Source organism: Canis lupus, chromosome 13 (genome assembly GCF_011100685.1).
Source record: "Canis lupus familiaris isolate Mischka breed German Shepherd chromosome 13, alternate assembly UU_Cfam_GSD_1.0, whole genome shotgun sequence".
Classification (NCBI taxonomy): Eukaryota; Metazoa; Chordata; class Mammalia; order Carnivora; family Canidae; genus Canis; species Canis lupus.
The window spans coordinates 29764776-29787971 of record NC_049234.1 but is presented as its reverse complement, the minus strand read 5'-3'; the positions used below and the strand labels follow the sequence as shown (position 1 = coordinate 29787971).

Here is a 23196-nt window from a genome sequence, read left to right as displayed (position 1 = left end):
ATTGTAATTTAAGATAGAAAAAGGATGAGTGTAAAACAATGATTTTGATACATCAATGATTGGTATTAAAAGATATTTGGTCCAGTTTGAGATAACAATCTATACAGTTTGCTCACACAATATAAAGTATAGATTTAAATGGGGGGGAAAATCCAACTTAGAAATAATTTTACAAAAAGCTTATAAACCATAAATTCAATCCTATTAACATCACTTCTGAACAGATTTTTAGGTGACTGAAAGAGATATAGCACAGTGTATTTCCTTAACACTTGAAACCATATTCACTAGTTTTTTTCTTCTCTAGCTAGTACTTTTGAGAATCACTAGTACTGAAATAAAAAGAAAAATTAGGGAATGAAATTCTTTTGCAGGAAATAGAGGTTCCACTTCTAAGGTTTACTCAAACAGGAAAAATATTTTGCTATTCAGTCTATTAAGTATATCTTACTTTGTTTCCTTTCATATAGGTGGTAGAAATACTTTTTAAATATCATCAATACACAGAAGAGATCTCAAATCACAAAATTAAAAATAAGATACCACAAGTTTTAAAATAAAGAAAATAATTCAGACATACTCATGAATTTAAATTAGGATATTATAGACTCAATTAAGCAATTCCCACCAAATGGTTTGTGAAGAAAAAATAAAGCTTTGTAATGTTCTTATAAAAAGTAATGGGGCATTTAATAAAAACTATTCAAAATCAGATTAGAAAATACAATATGCAGCATCCAGAGAATTCAAACACATCCAATATGATCGATAAAAAGCTTTTGTATTTTATATACAAGCTATCTTACAGAAGAGGTACTAAGTACAAACAACAAAAGGGGACAAGAATAAAAGTCTTTGAGAGGTCTCTGATTACTGCTGCCTTTAAGCCTATACAAAAATCTGTTTTCTTGGCCTGCAAACATGCTGGGGAGAAATGTAAAACTCCTTAGAAAATTAGAAGTTATCTGCAAATGTTTATTAATTATCAATATATCACTAACAGTTCCTCCTCCAGAAGAATGTATCTGTAATTATCTTAACAGAATGCAATCTGCAGTTTCAAGATTATTAAGAAAATATCAGGTAAAAGTAGAATATCTAATATTCATGAGTCCCATCCACAAAGTCACATTTTTTCAATACTGTATACTTCAGCTACAAAAAACATATCTGCCTCTGCTAATAGGAATGAATAGGACAGAGGTCAGAACACTCTGGAATGGCAAACGGGGAGGAAAGAAAGAGTAAAGTAGTTTAATTTGTGCTCTACTTTTCAACCAGGGATTCCAAAACACAACATTCTTGTGTTGTGGGAATAAGACAAATATTCTTGAATATTTGGGAATAAGAATCAAATATTCTTGAAATTATCATCAGTAACGTGTGAATAAGAATCAAATATTCCTGAAATTATAAGAATCAAATAAGATTCTTAAAAGGGATTAAGAATCAAATATTCTTGAAATTATCATCAGTAACGTGTACTGGCCCATTCAAACCTGTGGGTTTTTTAAAATTATTTTTGAAATTCCTTAAGCTGTACAAACGTATCTAAGCTGACTGAATCCTAGAAATTCCTAGAACTCCTAGAAACAAACCATGCACCAATTGCTGATGTTTCTTCCTTTGCTCCCTAGATATCTGTATTTTAAAATCTACTCAAATTCACCTGCAGTTTGCTTATAATTTTGTCCCAAAGCATGGACTCTTCTTGAATCTCTCTGTAAAATTGTCAATTCTAAATCAGTATGCATAAAGTATGTAACTATCAATAAGGAACATTACATAATGAAAAATAAGTCTCTGAAAGCACATATATACGTGTGTGCAACTATCCTTCAATATGTCCCTATTTGGAAACTTCAAAAAAGCCATCTTACACTATTCCCTAGATAGAATTCAGGTTTAGAATCTCTATAGGGTATAACAGAAAGACAGTGAATATATCAATTAAATTTACCCAGTGGCTGGTCCGTATTTCCAGCTAGAATGATTTAAAAAACAATTAAAATGGAGTGTGGGGAATACATCAGAGCAGGTTAAGATGCTGCCATGATCATAGCCCTATTCATCTCAGCAGTAAAGGGACAAAAAGACAAGTGAGCTTGATAAATTTAAAATACACCATAATTCCATAACAAAATCACTATATTAGTTCTCATCTCTTTTTATGGTCTACAAATGAAATTTACTGCACAGAGGCAAGCCTGAGTTTCAACCAGTGAAGACAATCTTGTAAGATCTCTTATCCTTTCGCATGATATAGTTGTAAGGTGAACACGGAAATAAATGCAGAAAAATGAACTATTAAAAAAATCTTCATACATTCAAATCTTCTGAGTAAATAAAGGGAAAAAATCATAATGGCTTCACATCTGTAAAATCTTACATTTTTCTACTGCTGCCAAACTATTACTTGTTCTTTTGAGACTCCCAAGGGGAAGTGAGGACAGAGTCCCTCCACACAAGGTGCAGGGTGTTACTAAGCAACCAGTATCAGAACTTCCTTGAGACACAGGATAAAATGGTTTTCCCCACTATTGTCTTTTCAAGGCCATATGTAAATAATACATTGTTGTGCACTGAGCTGTTTTTTCTTCTTTTATTTCTTTAAACGTTGGGCTTCAACTTCTTGGTAAGGCATCTGTGAGAATAGACTGCCTGAAACTAAACACAGATTATCCAGACTACAGGAAAACCCTTGAGGCTGGTAAGTAAGCTGGCAGTCACATGCTTCAGGGTCAAGTCGATCTCCCTTGGTCTTGGCCCCTCCAGTAGTGCTCTTTCAGTCTTGGTCTCACAGGAGTTGGAAGTGCTCTTCCTCTTCTGCCACTGTATGCAACCCTAGTTTCCATTCTGCTAGGGCCAAACGGAAGTCTCAAGCTGCCATCGTAACAATCACCTGGATAACATTTTGACTTTCTCCAAAGCTAACAGTTTCTAAGGAAAAGGTGGAATGGATGAATTCATTTGAAATATTTCCCTTCCTGGGGCCAAAAATATCCTCTATCAGAAAAAGGCACAAAAATAGTATCAATGAATGGAAAGACTAAATATTCTCACCTGTTGAAATCAATTATAATCACTTAAGATGAACGTTAGATGAACAATGGCTCTAAAGAACCCTCTGCTGCAGAGTCATTTTTCAAAGGGCTTCTATTCTTCAGAACATGGTCAACATGCCTAATTTACATTTATTCTGTGATCTGACAACGAAACCAAGCTTCTTCATATTATTTAAAAGAATACCAACAAAGGTTTATATAACTTTATTAGGCCAATGACACTAAAAACCACTTTGTCCTTAAATTAAAAACATATGACTAAATACTTAAAGTATTTTAACTCCCCTTTAACACATACTCAGAAAAATTAAATATGTTTACAATTTTTTGAAAGACTAGAATCCTTAGGCTGAACAGGCCTTGGAAGTGATGGGGCCTAGTATGACCGGCCCTCCTTCAGATACTTGAATCTCTTCTCCTGTGAACACTAACCAGGCTAGGATTTCCAGAGTTTTCATCATCCTAACACTCTACTTCCTAAATTACAACAAAGCACAGAAAAGTAAGATGAAATTCTAAGGACCTACCTGAAGATAAGAAATATAAGAAACTTATAGAAGTACTTTTACTTAGGAATAACAAAGTCAAGAACTGAATTTAATTCAGCATTCATCTTTCCAACCATATATGCTAGTATCTTTTTTTTTTTAAGGTTTTATTTTTTTAAGTAATCTCTACACCCAACGTGGGGCTTGAACCCACAACTCTGATATCAAGAGTTGCATACTCCATGGACTAGGCCAGCCAGGCACCCCTAGTTGCTACCATCTTTAATGAGACTGGGCAAGAGTCAGAATGTTTGTATAATAATATTTAGAACCTCAGAGATTATGTCACCACAAGTTGACAAAAGCAAATAATTCAATGTTTACAGAAACTACTCCTACCACCAAGGTGATGTTAAAACTATGGAATTTTATCACATTTGATCCTATCAATCCTCACAACATCCCTGTGAGGTAGGTAGAAAACATGATAGTTTTCACATTTCACAAGAGAAAAAGCTGACATTGTTGGAGGATGCTGACCTTAAAGAATCATAAAGTAACTTTCTTGTTAACCAGCTTGTTACACTAAAACACAGATACATTTTATTTTATTAAAAACAGACTACTCTAACCAAACCCTCCAGCCCCCACCACCAAAAGAATCATTGTAGTTTACCAGTAATCTTGTTAAGTCGAGCTCTCTTTGCCTGAAATGAGTTGCCTTGATTATTTTTCCTCTTGTTTGATAATGTGCTCTCTGGCTGTGGAAAGACCATCTTTGGAACGTTCTCTACATGAAGTCCTACTTTTAATAGAATACATATATGAGAGTTTATCTAGAATCCAAAGTTAAAACACATTATTTTTTTAAAATAGCAAAATAGTAAAACTGCTTTGCATTTAATTTTTTTAACCTAGTGCTTGACATAGAACTTTAAAAAACACAAATTTCTCCAGACTGATATATTAGAAATGAAAAACTACTAAGCAGTTATTCTTTAGGAAAGAAAAGCAGAAAGAAACTCACTGCTTTTTCCATATTATATATTAAAATACATGCAGAAGCTCTTAAAAAGTTAAAGAAAAAAAACACAAAACAAACAAAAAACCCAAAACTTACTAAACACGAATTTAAAAGTCAAAATCTGAACTCCTTTCTATTCATGAATACTGAGGTCACCCATTATCCAGTACCCATATTAGACCGGTAATCTTCAGCTGTGTTAAGATGCTACAGAAGTTAACCATTCATGCTAGGGAAGAGCCCAGTCATTCAACCATACCCTCAAATAGGTAGCTAAGGGGTCTGGCTTACTCTCTAAGTGAGTTTACCCTGCCACAAGGAATGAACATAAGAACATATTTTGTACCAAATGTTTCACTAGATGTGGGCAGATCTTCCTTCTTCTCAACTTCTGCAGAAGCTATAGAAGTTGAAGTCTCTTCCTTCTTTGAAGGTACTTTAAACCATTTCCTCTCATCTTTCTCTTTCTCTTTATTGCTGTTGGCGCTGGTGCGAGGCTTGTTCCCTGTTTTATTCTTGGCTGCAGCTGCAGCAGCTGCTTTGACTAAAGCTATCCAATCCTCCAAAGGAAAAACACAAAACATGAAGTATTAAAAATTAATCAAAATTTAATTACACTAATGAATAAAAACATCTCACATTTTCAAAGCTACTCTCGCACGCAGACAAATATAAAAGTTGAATTAATTCTATTTACAAGATAAATCATCCACATGGTAATTATCAAATTTAATGATCTAATGGGTTAGTTGGATTGTATAACCTTACATAAAATTGGAAAATATTTAGTAACAAATATTCCTTTGATCTACTTTCACTGAAATAAAATCTAAAATAATAGAGGAAACCCTTTAAACAAATACAGAACACTTCATGACGTTGTCTTAGTACTTGAAATTCAAATGGCAAATTGCATTTCTTTTCTGAATACAACCAACCTTAAAAGAAGTTAGAGAAAAGTGCTTTCGTTGGAATCCTATAAAGATTAAAAGAAATGTACTTCCACTGAACAAATTACTATTCCTCGTTAGGAAGAATGTACCACTCACAGTATGGTCAACTTCATAAAATTCAAGATATGATTTTATTAATTTTTAAAGTTTTGAAAGTTTGGACACCAATTTATCACAACAGCTTAATACTACTAGCGAAAGAAAAAGAGCCACTTGATTTGACCAAGGTGAAGTACATGTTGATAGGCTCCAGATTAATTAATTTCCCTCCCTCTTCAACTTCCGGGGATTTGCGTTGATTGCCACTCTTCTGAGATGTGAATATTTACCCTTCTTGTGTTCACATTTTCAGTCTGTTGCTAAATAATTTTTCCTATTACCATTTTATTTCTAATTAAAAACACTTATTATAAAAAATATGAAAAGATATAAAAAAAAAGTGGCGCTAACATTTAAATTTTCACAATCAAAATGATTTTTAAAAAATAAGTGTTTGTAACACCTCTACAGTTAATCTTCCACTGAGGCCACTAAGGTTCAGAGAGACCAACTCAAATTCAACCAAATAACACATTAAATTCTTAATTCACGTAACTAAAGAATACTTGACAACATCAAATGCAGTTACTTTACAGGTTACATTAATGACTGCTCAGTCTTGAAAATATACGTGAATAAGCCATTAAAAATAAGCCAACAAACAAAATCTATGTCTCTTTCTCTTCCCCATGATTGAAATGAACTAAAACTATCATGTGACTGCACCTAACACATGCATTCACCAATTTTCTATTGAATATCTTGCTATGTGTGTCAAGAAGCATGCTAAGAATTCATGAGACATTTTATAAAAGATGCTGCCTGAAAGGACCCAAAATGTATAGGCCCTGGAGTGATCACATCTTTGCTCCTGCCTGGAAGATGACCAGCATCTAGCTTTCTCAGTATTTAAACTGTGTCCCCCATATATGTCTAATCAGAAAGTGAATTAAGACATAGTTGTGAAATACAGACTTATGTCTCTAGTTTGTAAAAAGAAAAAGAAAAACAAAACAAACCAGATAAACCAAGTTTATCCAATCCCAGGTTTACTTAGAGCCATGTTTTTTGGTACTACCTATAAGAAACTGAAAAGCAAATAAAATTAACTATTAGACAGTGTGATAGGATAGACAGTGGAGGAATAAACAAAAAACCACGGAAGAAAACAAAATAAAAGATTAACTTAAGAGAAATGCTAATGGACGGCTTCAAGGAGCGTGACAGATGAGGTGAGCCCTGCAGCAGGAATCTTCGAGGCAAAGGGCAGAAGGAAAGGAGTCAAGAAAGGAGTTAACTGACAGCAGAAGCAAGAGGAAGTCCACGGGACAAAGCCATGGCAGTCAGTGTACGTGAATGGACAGAAGATGCAGGAGCATCTGAGTAAGCCAGAGGCATATGGCTAAGATGAGCTTTGAGACTGACATTAAGTATCAGAGAAAAAATAGCACCACAGATGAAACAGAGAGTAATGAACAAAGCAGACAGAGAAACTAAAGTACAGCCCGACTAGCAAAGTGCCAAATTCAGCAGAGATCATACCTGTACATGGTCTTATGAAGAGCAGAGTGCTTAATTCTGTGTTCCACATTGGGGGGAAATTTTTAAGTTGTTAGAGAAATGCTGAAAAATGCCAGGGGTAAATTCCATCCCTGGCTCTTTTCTCTCTCCAATGAACAGAAAACTGGGAGAGATTCATGTTGTAGCTCTTAAAACTGCAATTAGATATTTCTTTAAAGTTCCTTATCATAGGACTTGTTAATCATGGAACCACTGCAGTTGTGTCATTACAAAATTCTCCCATTATTTTGCCCTTCTATTTTTAAACAGGTAAGATTCACTATTAAAAATAGCTGGTGTGATCCTTCCATGAATTAGAGCTAAATGACGTGCTTCAAAGCTCCTGTAGACAACAGAGCAGTACACAATAAAGAACATGTTGGAAATCAGATTGACTTTAGAGTCATTCTATGTATTATGGTTATGTGAAATTTTAAGCCAGTCATTCAAATCTCTAAGTTCTGAATTCCTCAACTGTGAAATAGAACTATGAGTCACAGCCATGTCAAAGGTTCTGCTAGGAGAACCCAATTAAATAATGTATGCAAAAAAAGTTTTATAAATAGTAAAGGACCTTAAGAGCAAATCTTTAACACTGGTGAGTTTTACATCAGTACACTTGCAAAAAGAAAAAATAGGATAGAAAAAGCCATGGAAAGTTTAGAGAAGAATATATTTCCATACTGCATCTATGTATCCTTTGCTAATTTAGTAAAAGAAATTTACCGTATATCTTTACAAAGGAATTCTCAAAGTACTCAAAATTTTTAAGATACATGCAAAGTTGGATTCTCTTAGCACTGCCCACGTAACACCTGACTTAGTATATTTCCTACATGAAAACAAGTCAAAAACTTTTTGGAAAAAAAAAAAAAAAGACACATAAAATGAAACCATTTTATAAAAAAAAAATTCTACAGATATTTTAGTGTGCTTGTAATTAAAAGTTATGAAGAAAAATATAAATTAAAAGAAATATAGTGTCACTCAGGGCACCTGGGTGGCTCAGTAGGTTACGGTTCTGACTCTTGATTTCAGCTCAGGTCATGATCTCAGGGTCATGAGATTGAGCCCTGCATAGGGTTCATGCTATGTGTGAAGTCTGCTTAAAATTCTCTCTCACCTCTCCCTCTCCCGCCACCCCGTCCCGCCTGTGTGCACTCTTGCACCTTCTCTCAAAAAAAAAAAGAAAGAAAGAAAGAAAGAAATATAGTATTACTCATATTTTCAAAGGTTTATATTTTGGCATTGATTTTAATGTTAACATACATCATAATGTAACTATTTACTCAAAGTAAACACCAAATACATCCCATAAATTAATTTTTATTACTTGTAATTTTACCACAGACCAAATTGGCTCAGTGTCTCACTTTGGAGAAAAATTGAAGTTTTAGGGTTAGTGCCATCTCACAAACAGCTGAATAGCCAGAATAACAATTATATCCTTAAAGAAAAAAAAATTTTGAGAATTTTGTTTAATTAGACAGGTATATATTAAACTAAGTTTCCAATGTCTTAATCTATATTTCTATGCAGTAACCAAGAAATCACACCATTGAATGCTTAAAGGAACATTTTATTATATGTACAAGCAGGAAAACATAAAGCAATTTCCTGATCAAAAGCATTTCCATTTTAAATTGCATTTCCATATTAACTGGGGAAAAATTCTGCTATCTGATCACCACAAAACTAAATTTTTGAAAACCAGGTGATTTAAAACAATCACACTTCTCAGAAGGTATCAAGAATCATTTTTTTTTAACGCGGTGATCTACATTTCTAGATTACTAAATGTACACATTTGGCTGCAATTGACCAGATAATTTCACACATTTCAGAATGATACTTTTCACTGCACAGTATAGAACAAGTATGTAGCATATTTCCATATTAGACATTTTTATAGATTACTTTCAATTTTTAAAATTAATTGTAGGTCCAGGTGCTGAAAATCCCAAATAACAGCAGAACATAAAAGAAAATATTTTAAATTTCTATTGGCACCTTTTCTTTCCAGTCTTTCAGGAAACATATTCAATCAATGAAATCATGTTTTTAACTTCATCCCAGATTCTCCTTTAAATGCTTACCGTTCATTCTTGCTTTGAGCAGTGACAAAGCATGTAATAGACTGCTTACGTCCTATGACTCAGACAGCCCTACCTGAAGCAGCCTACAGAGTGTCAGGTAAGCGCCTTTTAAAAGAAGATTAATGACTATGATTTATAAAAAGGAAAGAAGAAGATAAGAAACTCAATATAAAATTTTATATTAAAAATTAACTTTCTAAATGATAATATATACCAGGAAAAACAAAATGAAATTAAAAAAAGGCACTTACCTCACTTCCCATAGACTGGTTACACGATCCAGCTGGGTCGATAGGACAACACCAGCTTAGTGGATGCTGGGATTTCACCTGGAACAGAAACTAGTGACCTATAACTTTAGCAGGTCTAAAGCCAAAGAAGCAAAAATCAAGTGTATAATTTATCTTACATTCTAAGCTTCTTTTTCTTGCTGCTATTTGGGGCTATCAGCACATAATCCTACAATTAGTTCACTTTAAAATATATGTATTTTTTTTCCTTTTCTTTCTTTCTTCTTTTTTTTTTTTTTTTTCTTGATTGGTCACCATTCAAGAAGACATCCCTTTGGGTAGCTAGGAATGCTGAACACTCTTACCTGCCCCTTAGCATCCTCGGGCATGGCCTTAATGTGCATTCTTTTTAAACAACGAATTACTCCATCATAAAACTGAACTGTGAATGTTCCTGAAACAGGAGCAAGTCAGAATCATTAGAAAATACAACTGAATCTTACAGCAACACTTGAAATCTAACAAGTCACACCCTGACAGAAGTAAATACACTGTGACTGCAGTAACTGCAAACACACACCCGTTAAGAACTTCATCAACTTGGTTAAAGTTTATTTGGTTAAGGTGTACTTTCTCTTTGCCTTTAATAAAATCATTACTTCTAAACATAAGTACTATTTCTATAAGAATTATCCTTCCTTCTTTGGAAGTTTCTTTTTAGAGAGAAAGAACTGATACAGGGACAAAAAAAATCACTTGCTCAAGGAAAGATTATTCCATTCACAGTATTAATGAACTAGCAAGTAAGAAAGAATCAGATCCACAGGCTTCTAAGCTAGAAAATAACTTACAGACCATGTAGATGAAATTGTTCTGCACAGATGAGAACAATGAACCGCCAGGAGGACGAAGGCTCCATCCATAGCAGTCCACTAAGCAGCAGCACAGCCATATCCACACCCCCATCCCCACGCCTTTCCCACTCACTCAGTTCTGCTTTTAGGACTCAAGACCCTGTTTGCATGACAATCTCAAAGTATATTCGCTTTTTGTTACAGAGGCCATGCTTTCAAGTCAACAAAACATATAAATTGTGTAGATCTTATACTTAAGAAATTTCAGTATTTTTCTATCATTTCTGGTACAAATGAGGGCTGAGAGCCGCTTTAAGTAAACAGATACATGACCTTTACAAAAGAAGTAAAAACAATAAGGTGTGATAATTTTTATGATTGGCTTTGAAGTTGGCACCAAAGCCAGACATACATGTACAAAGATTTTCCTTAATTTTGTAATTTGATCACTTGATTTCGCATTTTCTATAATTAGCGTAATTCACAACATTGCAGATATAAAGATCTAGACCCAGGTTACTGAGGGGGAAAAATGATTAGTTGAGGAGCAAGGCTATAAAGCCACTGGGAAAATTTTGAGAATATCAAACCATACATACACTTTACACTACCATCACTCCTGCAACTGTCCTCTTCCTTCTTCAATAATGGCCTTCCAGAAGAGGGCAGGCTCCACACCAACTGGGCATTCATCCCTCCTCACTAGTGATATCACACTGTTTCTGCTCTTGTGATGCCTTTCTCCTTTCCTCCCTCCAACCTACTCTTCAAGATCACCTCTTTAAATCCCACCCAGAATATGAACACTTCTCTGTTCCCTGTTTACAGATTTGTCCCTCCTCTTCAACTTCTCTAAGATATATTTCAAACATTGTTTTCTTTAGTTTTGTTTAGCTTTTACAGTGCCTCTTGAAGGCTTCCCTTCCCTTGTTTTTCTTTGGGGGCATGGGCATGGTGGGCAGGCTCATCTACCATGTGGGGCATACAGAAATAAAAAACAAAAACAAAAAACAAAAACAACAACAAAAAACAGCCAATGGAGATTTTTTTAAAAAATTACAACTGCCAATATTTCACTAAGGGCCCACTTGAACTCCTCTTGCAATGGCAGAGACTGCAATAAGTGTCTTCACTCTTCCACTAATATAAGCTTAATTTTCTGTATTCTATGCCCATGGACAAAGAGGAGAGGATAAAACATAGGGGCTTTGCTTCCGAGTGCATTGCGTGTATGTACACATGGATTTGTATATGGTATACTTCCAAGAAGCTTTAAGCATGGAAGTAAGGTCTCAAAGCTCTCCACACTTAAAGGAACTGCTCTTAATTAAGATAAAATGTCGCTTAATTGTGTTTCATTTTCTTTTATTTTGAGTGGATCCATTTACTATCCAACAGAATTGATTCGTTACCTCCTCCATTCCTTCCACAAACTGTAACTGACTGCTTATACACGAGGCTCTGGACTAGAAACCTGGGGAATACGCGTATGTAAGACACAGGACTATGGGCTCTCAGGAAGTATAAGTGCACAGGGAGACAAAGGCCACATGAGACAAGGAAAAGTGACCTGCCAACCTGACAATGAAGATGTCCCTCAACTCCTCCTAGAGTAAGGTGATGAGAGGTAGTAAAATCATGTTTGTTATTTCAATTCCTTAAAACAGTAAGTCAGAATAGGCCTTTGTAAAGTTATATCATATTTCTAGCTAGACACCAAGGATTTGCTTTCCCACACCTAAAACTCCTTAGTATATCTCTTTTTAAATGTTTTCCTCTTTTATCTCCTCTTACCTCCCATTTTTTCCCCACATTTGTTATTCTAAATGTCCTCAGCTTAAATCCTTTCCACAGTTCCTTTCCATCACCTCCAAATAAAATTGAAATTCTATAGCAAGATTGTAAGACATTCCACACACAGGCCCTTGCTTTTCTCTCCCCCTTTAAAGGACTCCCTCACTCTAGTCACACCAAAGTCTCACAGTTCCTAAAAGGTGGCAGGCCTCTCTTCTGTTCTTTTACAACATACCGTTTCTTCTGTCAGAAAAGCTTTTCATTCCTTATTTAGCTGACTTGTTTGTCTTTCAGGTTTAAAGCATCCCCTTACTTAGATTAAATGTCTCTTCTTGCAAAGAAGCTGCCACTCAATGTGTCTCTTCAGTAAAAAAAGATGAGTGGTGAAGTTTAGGAAATAATTGTTATAGAAAACTAATGTTATTACTGATTTGAAAAATATACTTACAAATATTTTATAACTTTTTAGAGATTTTAAATAAATTTTTAAAAAATATTTAAGTATATTTCCAATACAATTTAAATATTAACTTTCATGCCTTTCCAAATTAGTCAGTATATAAGTTCTGGGTTTTTTTAATACATTACCTGCCCAACAGATGTATTCATCTTCAGCCACACTACTGTACCTGATTTCTGTATTATTTTCAACATTACTGATCAGTTCAGTAATTTTGGCTCAATATTAGTATTAGATACCACAAAGGCTATTAGGAAACTTAACTCTCAGGACAACTGGGTGGCTCAGTGGTTGAGCATCTGCCTTCAGTTCAGGGTGTGATCCCGGGGTCCTGGGATCCTGTCCGACATCAGGCTCCCCAAAGGGAGCCTGCTTCTCCCTCTGCCTATGTCTCTGCCTCTTTCTGTGTGTGTCTCATGAATAAATAATTTTTTTAAAGTAGACTTAATTCTCAGAAATTAAGGAAATGGGCTAGGAAAAGATGCAATAAAGGAAATCCTCAAATTGACAAATTTCCACACTCTTTCCTCAGAAAACACTGTACTATATTTTACTTTCAAGTTGAACTGATTTGAATTTCCCTGTATCTTTAACCTTCCCTCACACTCTGGTTGAGCTGCTCATAAAGATAACGTAGCCAACAAAGTGGAAACAGAGAAGAAATAAAATGCTTATAATGTAAGCCTGTGAACCAAAAGCTGCACAGTTTTAACCAACTCTTTCCCTCTCCTAATTTAAACATTTATTTAGGTAGTAAGTAGATCACATATCATGTTATTCTATTTAACATGTAACAAATGAAACACTCCTAAAAATTAAGAATATTAGCAGGAAATTCATTAAGTCTGAAACAAGAAGTAACAACTATATGACCATATGTAACAATTACACACATTAAAATTAGAAACACAGTTAAATCTTCCCAGATCACTTTGAAGTAATCTAAGATCACTTCAAATACATACCTTCCTTGTTAATTGCTTCAATCTTGGCAGGGTAATAGCGACAATCTGTCCAGCGAGCCAGAACTTCTTCTCCAGCTTTGAAATCCTATTTTAAACAACTTTTAAGATCAATACCATGTATAATAAATAAGCATTTCCTTTATAAAAATAAAGCTTTGTAATATTTAACAGAATTCCTTTTGAAATATACAAAGTTACATAGTTAGCAAATGGAAAAAGCTTGCTACTTACAAAGAAATCTTCCTCATCTTTTAGCCCTTCTTTTCTTAACGCAGGTCTCTCCAAGGGTCGCAACCTATTGCTATCCCAGTAAATCCATTCATCATAACGATGACTCCAACGCTCAAAATGGACCAACATCTTGCCCTCCTCATAGTCGATTTTTTCAATTCGTGATGGATACCTCCAAAATAAAAAGAAGCTTCATATAAGGAGAAAATTCTTATGTTTGTTTACACAAAGTATTAAAAAGAATAATTTAACTGAAATATTGCTTACCATTAAAACCATAAAATACGGGTATTTTTAAACTACTGAACCAACGAAATTTATTATTTTTTAATGATTTTTTATAAAGATTTTATTTATTTATTCATGATAGACACAGAGAGAGAGAGAGAGAGAGAGAGAGAGAGAGAGAGGGGCAGACATACAGGCAGAGGGAGAAGCAGGCTCCATGCAGGAAACTTGATGTGGGACTCGATTCTGGGACTCCAGCATCACACCCTGGGCCGAAGGCAAGCACTAAACCGCTGAGCCACCCAGGGATCCCCAAATGATTGATCTTAATACCCAGTAAAATACTTCAATACACTCCCAGTGGAAATATAAATTACTTGCACTGTTTTGGTAAGTAAATTGAGAACAGGTTTCATGAGCCCTAAACATATTCCTACTTTTTAACTCAATCATTATAATTCTGGAACTATATATACAAAATATTTATAATAACAAAGAAAATAGAAACCATCTAAAAATATAATTAGAAAAACTGAAGACTGTCTAGCTATACAAACAATGGTATATCCACTGAATGATATAGTCTTTAAATGTGGTATTTACAAAAAATTTACATAGGAAAATGTAAAAAAGTAGCAGCACTGTGTTCAGAATTATAAGTATGTAAAACAAATTTGTCTAGCAAAACATACCAACACGTACATGTGTCTCTTTATGGCACAAAACCACTGTTTTTTTTCTATTTCTCCATACTTTCCAATATTTTATAATGCGTATCAATGATAGTAGGAAAAGCTCAGTTAAACTTTAAACTCTAAAATATAAAAATAAATATTGTTCTGTCTTTATGTGTGATGCTTCTATGATAAATTCTAAAAAGAAATTAGAAATTAGTTAACTTGGAACTTTCAACATGGAAAATTGCCTCATTTCTAATGTACTGTATTAAATGTTCACAGATGACTCAAAAATTTTTAGAAAGTATCATTAAATAACCGTAAGACTCAACAGCAGCACACAGATGATTCAGCCATAAAAGTTTCGTATTTTTGCTAGTTTTTGATAAATCTGGAATTTTTCTTCTCCCTATAGAAAACTGGCTTTCACTATAAAGCACAATAGACCTTATATAACTTTGAAATTTAGGAGCTATTACATGCTTTATACATCATTCATGCTATTCAAGGCTTCTTAACCATTTCAAGGGCTCTGAATCTTTCTCTGGTGTAGCTTCTTTCCCCACTTTGGTATGATACTGAACTACTTGGGACGTCCTCAAAAATACTGAGCTCTGTCAAACATTTGTGCATTTGTACACTCTGTTCTTTCCACCTAATCCCAAACTGTCTCCCTCACTTCCTTCTCTATTCCTCATTCCAGGCTTGGCTTAATGTGTAATCCCATGTGCAAAGACATTCTACTCCCTGCCCTGGCTGCTCTGACTGACTGCACCCACCTGCACAACCACCATCTCAGTGCAGGTTCCTAAACTGTGTGCCGTGAGGTATTTATAGCCCTTGCTACTTTAATACTCATGACCTACAAAAAGGTCTGGTGGTTAAATAGCTTGGGAAAATACTGGATAAAAAGTTATATTGTAAAAAAAAAAAAAAAAAAAAAAAAAAAAGGTTATATTGTTTTCTTTGTTGGAGATAAAACATTTACTATTATCACAGTAAAAGAAATAGGTAACCCTTTTATCACAAACCTTTTATTAACAATTCTTGTGATAGCAGATATCTGAGGGACATGATTTTAGATGCTACCCTTTGGCCTGTGAGATTCAAGGATTAAGAGTCATGTCCATTCTCGTATCCCCCAAGTGTCTAGCCCAATGACCGACACGCACTGGCCACTCAGGGAATGCTCAGAACGAACAAGAAGTTTTGTTAAAGACAGTCTGCACATTTCTTCAGAACTAAGAAGGCTGCTGCTGACCTGATAACCTTAAGTTAGAACTTACTCTTGGTCTTCTTTGGGGAATAGGTGTGAAGAAACACTTCGTTAAAGAAAAGCATAAAGGGACTTAACATACTCTCCAAGGTGAACAAGGCATAACGCTTGTCTTTTGCAATGATGCTCTGACAGTATGTTTCTGCTCCTCCGATTTTTAAAACATAAGAAGTGCCACTAGCACTGGGGGACGCCTAGAGGTAACAATGCCCTTTAGTTTATTTTCCAGCATTCACTGGCCACTTCACCATTACAAAGAGATTTTCTATCAATTATAAAAAATGGATAAATTTCTAATTCTGCATGTTTATTATCTCTTTTTATTTTTGAACAAAACATCAGGGGTTTATTCTCTGGGTTACTTCAAATTCTAAATGTAAACAACTCACGTATTTAAAACATTCCTCAAAGTGAGAATGCCACAGTAACAGAGTTAAACACATCTTTATTTTCATAACATGACTGAATTCAGCAAAGAGTCAGAATCCAAGTAAGTTCAAATCGTTTAAATCTGGATTGCATTTTTAAGTAACTTATAGTTTCCTAAAATACTTCAAACTCTGTTCACTGACAGGATGCCTGATGTTAACCACCAAACTAAAAATTATATTTTGGGGAACTGCTTCAGAATAATTTATAGCATGTTATATACTCTTTATATAAATACCAAGAGATTGATAGGTAAACTTTGGATGAAGGCCAAGAATGAAGTAACACTAATACACAAGATTATCTATTTTAATCCTTACAATATCCACTAATCAAATTTTGAATCTTAAATAAAAGTGCCATAAATATTACCATTGTCAAGAATGACTAAGTTTCTGTTCATTCATTTCATATGTATTTGGGCATCTAATAAGATTAAGACACTTGCCAGGCACTGTTGGTACAGAAAAAGGAAATATCATTAACTCCTACCTTCAAGGAACTTAGCTGAGAGTCTGACAAGGAGAAAGAAGAATCAGAATATTCACATGTATGTTAGGCTCTATGTTCTTTCCTTACCGAGTGTCAACTGCTCCTTATATACCTTGTCTCTTTGGATCCTGGTAACCATCCAAGGTATAGATAACACAGTCCCCATGTAACAGATGAAGACTGTCCAAGAATACACATGGTAGAGTATTCACAGCCAAAACCAACTGGCACAAAAGCCTATAGCAGAAATGGGATAAGGTCTACATCAAAGTAATTATATCATATATGGTGAACTGGTTAGTATATACAAGAAGTTCATATAAGATGCTATTAATAAGAGAGAAAATTGGGGAGTTCACTGAATGTTCTTGGTAGATGTCATCTACGTTGGTCTTGGTAAGGGACTTCTAGGATTTAGACTTAATAAACAAGGTACAAAAAAGGTAAAGTGCACACACTTCCAGTTAGTCAATGTTCATTTACTTAAAACCAAGGTTAGGCAATCAGTCAGATAATGAGGTCTCTGTCCTTAAGAACCTCTTGATCAAAGGCTGGAGGGGCAGTTCAAGGAAACCGGTCCCTTTGGCTAGACTACACGATCAGCAGTAGGGTGAATAAAGGAGAATACTGGGACATCAGACTGGACTCAGTAGCTAGGTTCAAAGTGAGGGGCTCTGTAATACCAAACTGATGAAACACCCCATCACTGTACAAACAACAGGAAATCCCGTACTTTGGTTTGCCTTAGGAAAAAAACCCTAACATTAAAATCTTTGCTATCATGTAAAATGCACAAAATGGCAACTTAACATATAGTCCTATACAGTGAAATGATTTTCCTGTTCTAACAAATGGCCCAAAGTAATAATGCTTTGATACACAGTGAATGAAAAATACTGAACAAACGTATTCACAAATGCCTTCTATCTTGACTGAAAGCAACACTATTTTGATACACAATTTATGTTTTATTATAATTGAATATGAATGGAACATAAAACTTTTCATACTGAATTTGGAAGATGTAGTGATGATGCTTTTTTTTTTTTGTGATGATGCTTTTGTTTTGTCATCTTTTAAAATGCTAAATCACGGAAAACTGTTAAAGAACAATGATTAGGCTGAGTCTCCAATATTTATGATGGGAAAAGATCTCAGAAGTGGGAGACTGGGGTTTCAGAGTCAAAAAAATGAAAGAAGAAAAAGAAATACTTGGCATTTGGCTTGGCATTTCTTAAGGGGTTCAAAAGAAAGAGATGGAAGTGTGATTCCCCAGTGCCAGAATTCTATACAGAGCTCTCTTACCATTATAATCTGTTACTGCAAAATATCATAAAATGTTCACTATGGACCTTTCCGACTATAATCCCAGTCTGAAATGCATGCATTGCTTAACTTATATTTACTTGTGTGGAAAACAAGGGGTTGCCTTCATTGTTCTAGGTTTGCCTAGGTCTAATGTCTTTTACACTTGATTCCTAGCAAGTGTAATAAGCAAACTTAGTAAGAACTGGTTATGAGGCCAAATGGAAACAAATAGAATTCAGAAATACTGAGAAGATTTTACAATGATCTTTGCTGAATTTCATGGAATCTTCATACATGCAACTCTACCACCATAATCCGTCCATTGATTCCTCAGGACCCTTTCTGAATTAGTGTGGTCAAAGTCCAATAATGGTCAGGTTAAACTGTGGCTATAATTACTGAGTAGAACAAACCTATTATCAAGAACCAAAATTATTTTCATCTTCTCTGAACGCTTATAATGCTTTAATGCCTCATCTGAGAATATCAGCATTTTAACACTGTTACTGGTTCCACTTGTAGAAGACTGTTCATCAGAGTATGGATTCAAGATCAAATCCACAACCCATCAAAGAACCAAATACTAACCAAAGAGGTTGGTTACACATTGAATATACTGCATCAGTTCCCTACAGTTATCAATTTACATGGGCAGGTCCCGATTCACTCACTAAATCAGGAGACTACACCCCCAGGACATACTGTAGGGAACTGATGCAGTATATTCAATGTATTTTAATCAGATTTTCAAAGGGATCCATGATTAACACAAAAATCTTTCTGGTAGGCAAGATTATCTATTAACACATACTATAGGTATCCCATTAATGTTCGAAGAAAAAAGAAATAATGGGCAGGTAGCTATTTAAAAAAGTTATATTCAATATATTAACAGTAAAACAAACATTATTTGAACTCATTCTGATTTGCCATCCTATTTGATATAGCCAGTTTTACCTGCATTGATAAGAAAGTCAACCATGAGGAAATGACAAGAGAAATTCCTTGATACACTTATGCCCTAGGATCTCCTGGACTTAAGCTACAGGACGGAGTTGTGAACTACTCACTGATGGGTAGCAATCCACTGAATAAGGTCAGACAACATTATTAATGTCCTAAAGACTAACAGGATTCGCTCTGAGAAATGCCACATTAATTAAAAAGGCAAAGTATTTTATTTTTTAAAAAGATTTACTTGAGAGAGAGCATGAGCGCATGTGCATGTGAGTGGAGGGAGGGAAAAGAGGGAGGACAGAGGAAAAAAAGAGGATCCTGAAGCAGACTCTCTGCTGAATGAGGAGCCTGATGTGGGGCTCCATTTCATGACCCTGACATCACGACCTGAATGGAAATCAAGAGTCCCTAACTTAACCAACTGTGCCACCTTGATGCCCGTGCCCCCCTCCTACAAAAAGGCAAAGTATTTTAAAAACTTGCCCCAATAGTTATTCAAATTATTTTAAATAAGTCATTTGTTTATATTGATAAAATAATAAAATTTGTAAGTTATATAAATTTAAAAATTAACAGTTTCTCATTTGTTTCATTTAACTCAGTAAACAATGAGTCTCTAATTCACTATGTGCCAAACACTGAAGTAGGAATAAACCTACAAATAACAGTATTATTCCAATCAATAAACTCAAATTCAGGACAGAGGGGGGGAGAAAAAGAAAATCGAATAAGTTACCACAATTATAATACAATGTTATAGCTCAAACAGTCAAGATAAATTTCAGTAGCACACAGAAAGAATACTTAAATTAGATGTTCTACTAGATAAGTAGGTCTTTAATTAGTAAAAAGTGAAACACACTTGAAATCTGACTTACACATAATTTAAACGTTAGAGAAATTTAGGGAGTTAGGATTAGTAACTCAAAACGGTTCTGTGGATAAGGACTTCATAAGCAAGGACCTCTAACATAAGTATCATAAAAAATGACTAAGATACATTAGAAGAACTAAAAATATAGAGTTAAGAACTCCCTCACATATAATCGTCAGAAAGAGGATTATGTGTTAAATAATAAAAATTAATGTAAAATGTAATCCAAAGCAAACATAATATTCTTACAGCATAGCAACCTTTTAAATTTTAGCTTCTGGAAGCGTTTTAAATTTATATTACACTTTGTAATTTTCAAAAGCATTCTCTCACCCAATAAACTCACCGATTAAACTCCAAGAACAATGTCATCTAGTACTATTATAGTATTTTTAGAGGAAGTGCTTTTAGTTACTGCATGTTAATTTATTTCACACTTGAAGAATACACTGAAAACAAAACTCTTTTGATTAATTCAAACTTGACATCCCAAAATGAAGTATAAAAGAATCTAGACTTTCCAGAACATTCAGAGACTAGTTTATATGTCAAAATCACATCTTCTCCAACACTGAATTCTAAGCATCCCATCACATCATCCCCACTGTCCTCTTTTCAGAGATGTCCACCCCCAAGACACATGTTCAGTAGAAGCTGCCAGACCACCCTGCTGCCTATCTGTCCACACCTTTGCAGCAAAGAACAGGTAGGGTCAGAGTTAGCCACATGTTTTCTTTTAGAGCCTTGATGCCACATTTCAAATTAAGGTTTCATTTCAGACCCCCAGATTCAAACTCCTACTGCTATCTACCTCCCTAGCACCTCAATCTCCTGCCATCCCTACCTTCTTTCAGTCAATTCTAACCAATCACAGTGCCTACACCTATCTACTCATTACCATCTCCCACCACTATAAAAAATTTACTACTCTACCTACCCAAAAAAATGCCACCAGTTTCGTACCAGAAGTTTGTGACTTCATATATTTAGTTCAGACTAACAGGACCAAACTCCTTGTTACTTAATTTTGTCACAAAATTCAAAACTCCAGCAGGTTGAGGTCCACTTAGTTTCTGTTTCTTAATATTTAGCACTTAAAAAATTATTATACCACTACAGGTAGTTACAGACGTTTATATGCCTGTTGATCGAAGTTTTAAGGATTTGCAGTGACTCTTCTCCCATGTAGACTCATTTCTATTTAGAATAACCAATATTCATGCTATTATTATAATTAAAGCTAATGTTTACTAAGAGCCTACAATGTGGCAAAAGCCATGATAAGCTTTTAACAAGCATTGTCTTGCTTAATCCTCAAAGAACTTTTTTGAATTAGGTACTACTGCTCCTGGTTATTGAAGAGAGGAGGTCATAGAGGCTCTGATCCCTTATGTAATTTATTCAAGCAAAAATAGGTATTTAGGCAGCAGATCCCTGAACTGAGGTTGAGTGTCTGTCCTTAAAGACTATGCTTACATTCAATATATATTCTGCATCTTGCCAAGTTATATTTAGCTCCTATCACACTTACTGCACACATATAGAATAGGGTGCTCTTACCAAGAGGTACTGAAAACAAAAATAATATGAGAATCAGATTATGTTTATTTTTTTCTTGCAAATTCAATTTTATATAAGGACTTTTTTTTTTTTTAAATATATAAGGACTTTTGATACAAAATATCTGAAGTCAGTTTTTGTTAGGCCAAGAGTACAGAAAACAGCTTTTATTATACAGCACAAAATAAACATCTATGCATAAAAAGGCTCGTTTTATTATTAAAATTTCTCAAAAAAAGCATACTATATCTCAACTATGACTAAGTATGAAACATTGCATTAAAATTAAAGAGTCTGAGAAAAGAAAGTAGCTTAACTTTTAAGATGTTTCAAAGTTTTTACAATATAAATTTAAAACTTAAGAATCTAGGGGCACCTAGGTGGCTCAGTTGGTCAGGCATCCAACTCAGTTTTGGCTCAGGCTATGATCTCATAGTTGTGAGATCAAGCCCCACATGGGGGTCCATGCTGAGAATGGAAACTGCTTAAGATTCTCAATCTCCTCCCTTTGCCCCTCCCAACCCCCAAAAGATAGGAATCTAAGGTATGGTTTGCGATTCGACTAAGAAAAACACTAAGTGACTTTAAAAATATTTACTAATCTAGTTTGACAAATATAATCCTATACTTAGTTTTCAACTCATAGGTCAAAACTCATTTGCCAAAATTTTCTGAATAGTAACCACATCTCATGAGATCCCCCAAAACTTTGGGTTCATTCTTTACCAACCTGCCAAAATTCAAAAAGCTTTGCTGGGTATCTTTAGGAGTAAAATCATTTCATGTGAGTAGCTTATACTTTGGTACCTGAGCAAACCACGATGTACTAGAAACAGATTCATTTTTAATTAAAGGAAGTTAGCTTTTTGGCAATGGAAAAAATAGAGTTTTAAGACACATCAAATATTAAATATCCAAATTTTCTTCAAATTCACTGCAACAATTCTCTCAAAGTTGAGTTCATTGAAATTAGTGAAATAACATAATACCGACATCAATTTCCAATTTAATAAAAAGAAAAGTTCTACGTGCTAATGATCTATGGGAGGTGACAATAAGGATAGTTAGTAATTCTTCAAAATAAAAAGACATCTAAAAATACTAAAAACTGGGAGCCTTATGAAGAATAGTAAAACTGTCTTTTCAATATTGTTAACTTTTCTTTTAAAAATATTTTAATACTGATATTTAAAACTCAATACTTCCTCCTTCACTTAAAAAATCAATTAAAAACAAAAACTTTTCAGAATCTGTAGATACCAGTTCTATCTACTCAACAAAACTAGAATTAGTAAACATTCTTTTTATTAGAATTCATTATCGTCACAAATAAATTATTTCCCAACTAATGGCTCTGATCAACTCCCCATTACAAAATAAAGCATCATCTACTTTAATGTGCCAGGTGTAGAATCTCCCAATACAGTGATAATATTCAGCAGGAATGAGGTCATGAACAGTTAGATGCATATGACATACATACGATAGCTGACCTCCAACCAAATGTCAGAAAAGCAAATAAAACTGTCTTCTCTTTTGGTCCAATCCCTGCCATTATATGAACACACACACACACCACACAGCACAATAATCCCAAGGTTCCTGGACTTTATAGTACTATATATTTCTGAAAGAG

At 34.5% G+C, this 23196-nt stretch overlaps 1 protein-coding gene across 5 annotated transcripts in view; it reads right to left on the bottom strand.

Annotated features, from left to right (window-relative positions):
* The window catches only part of PHF20L1 (PHD finger protein 20 like 1), a 78044-nt gene that overhangs the window by 44209 nt on the left and 10639 nt on the right, over positions 1–23196 (bottom strand). For 4 of the 5 annotated variants that reach the window (XM_038555542.1, XM_038555544.1, XM_038555543.1 and 1 more), the window contains 6 exons: positions 13760–13931; positions 13529–13613; positions 9821–9909; positions 9477–9554; positions 4924–5137; positions 4230–4355 (listed from right to left, as the gene is read on the bottom strand). In XM_038555542.1, coding sequence (XP_038411470.1) covers positions 4230–4355; positions 4924–5137; positions 9477–9554; positions 9821–9909; positions 13529–13613; positions 13760–13931 — 764 coding nt within the window. The remainder of the gene's footprint in view (positions 1–4229; positions 4356–4923; positions 5138–9476; positions 9555–9820; positions 9910–13528; positions 13614–13759; positions 13932–23196) is intronic. The other variant, XM_038555546.1, reaches the window with a different exon arrangement.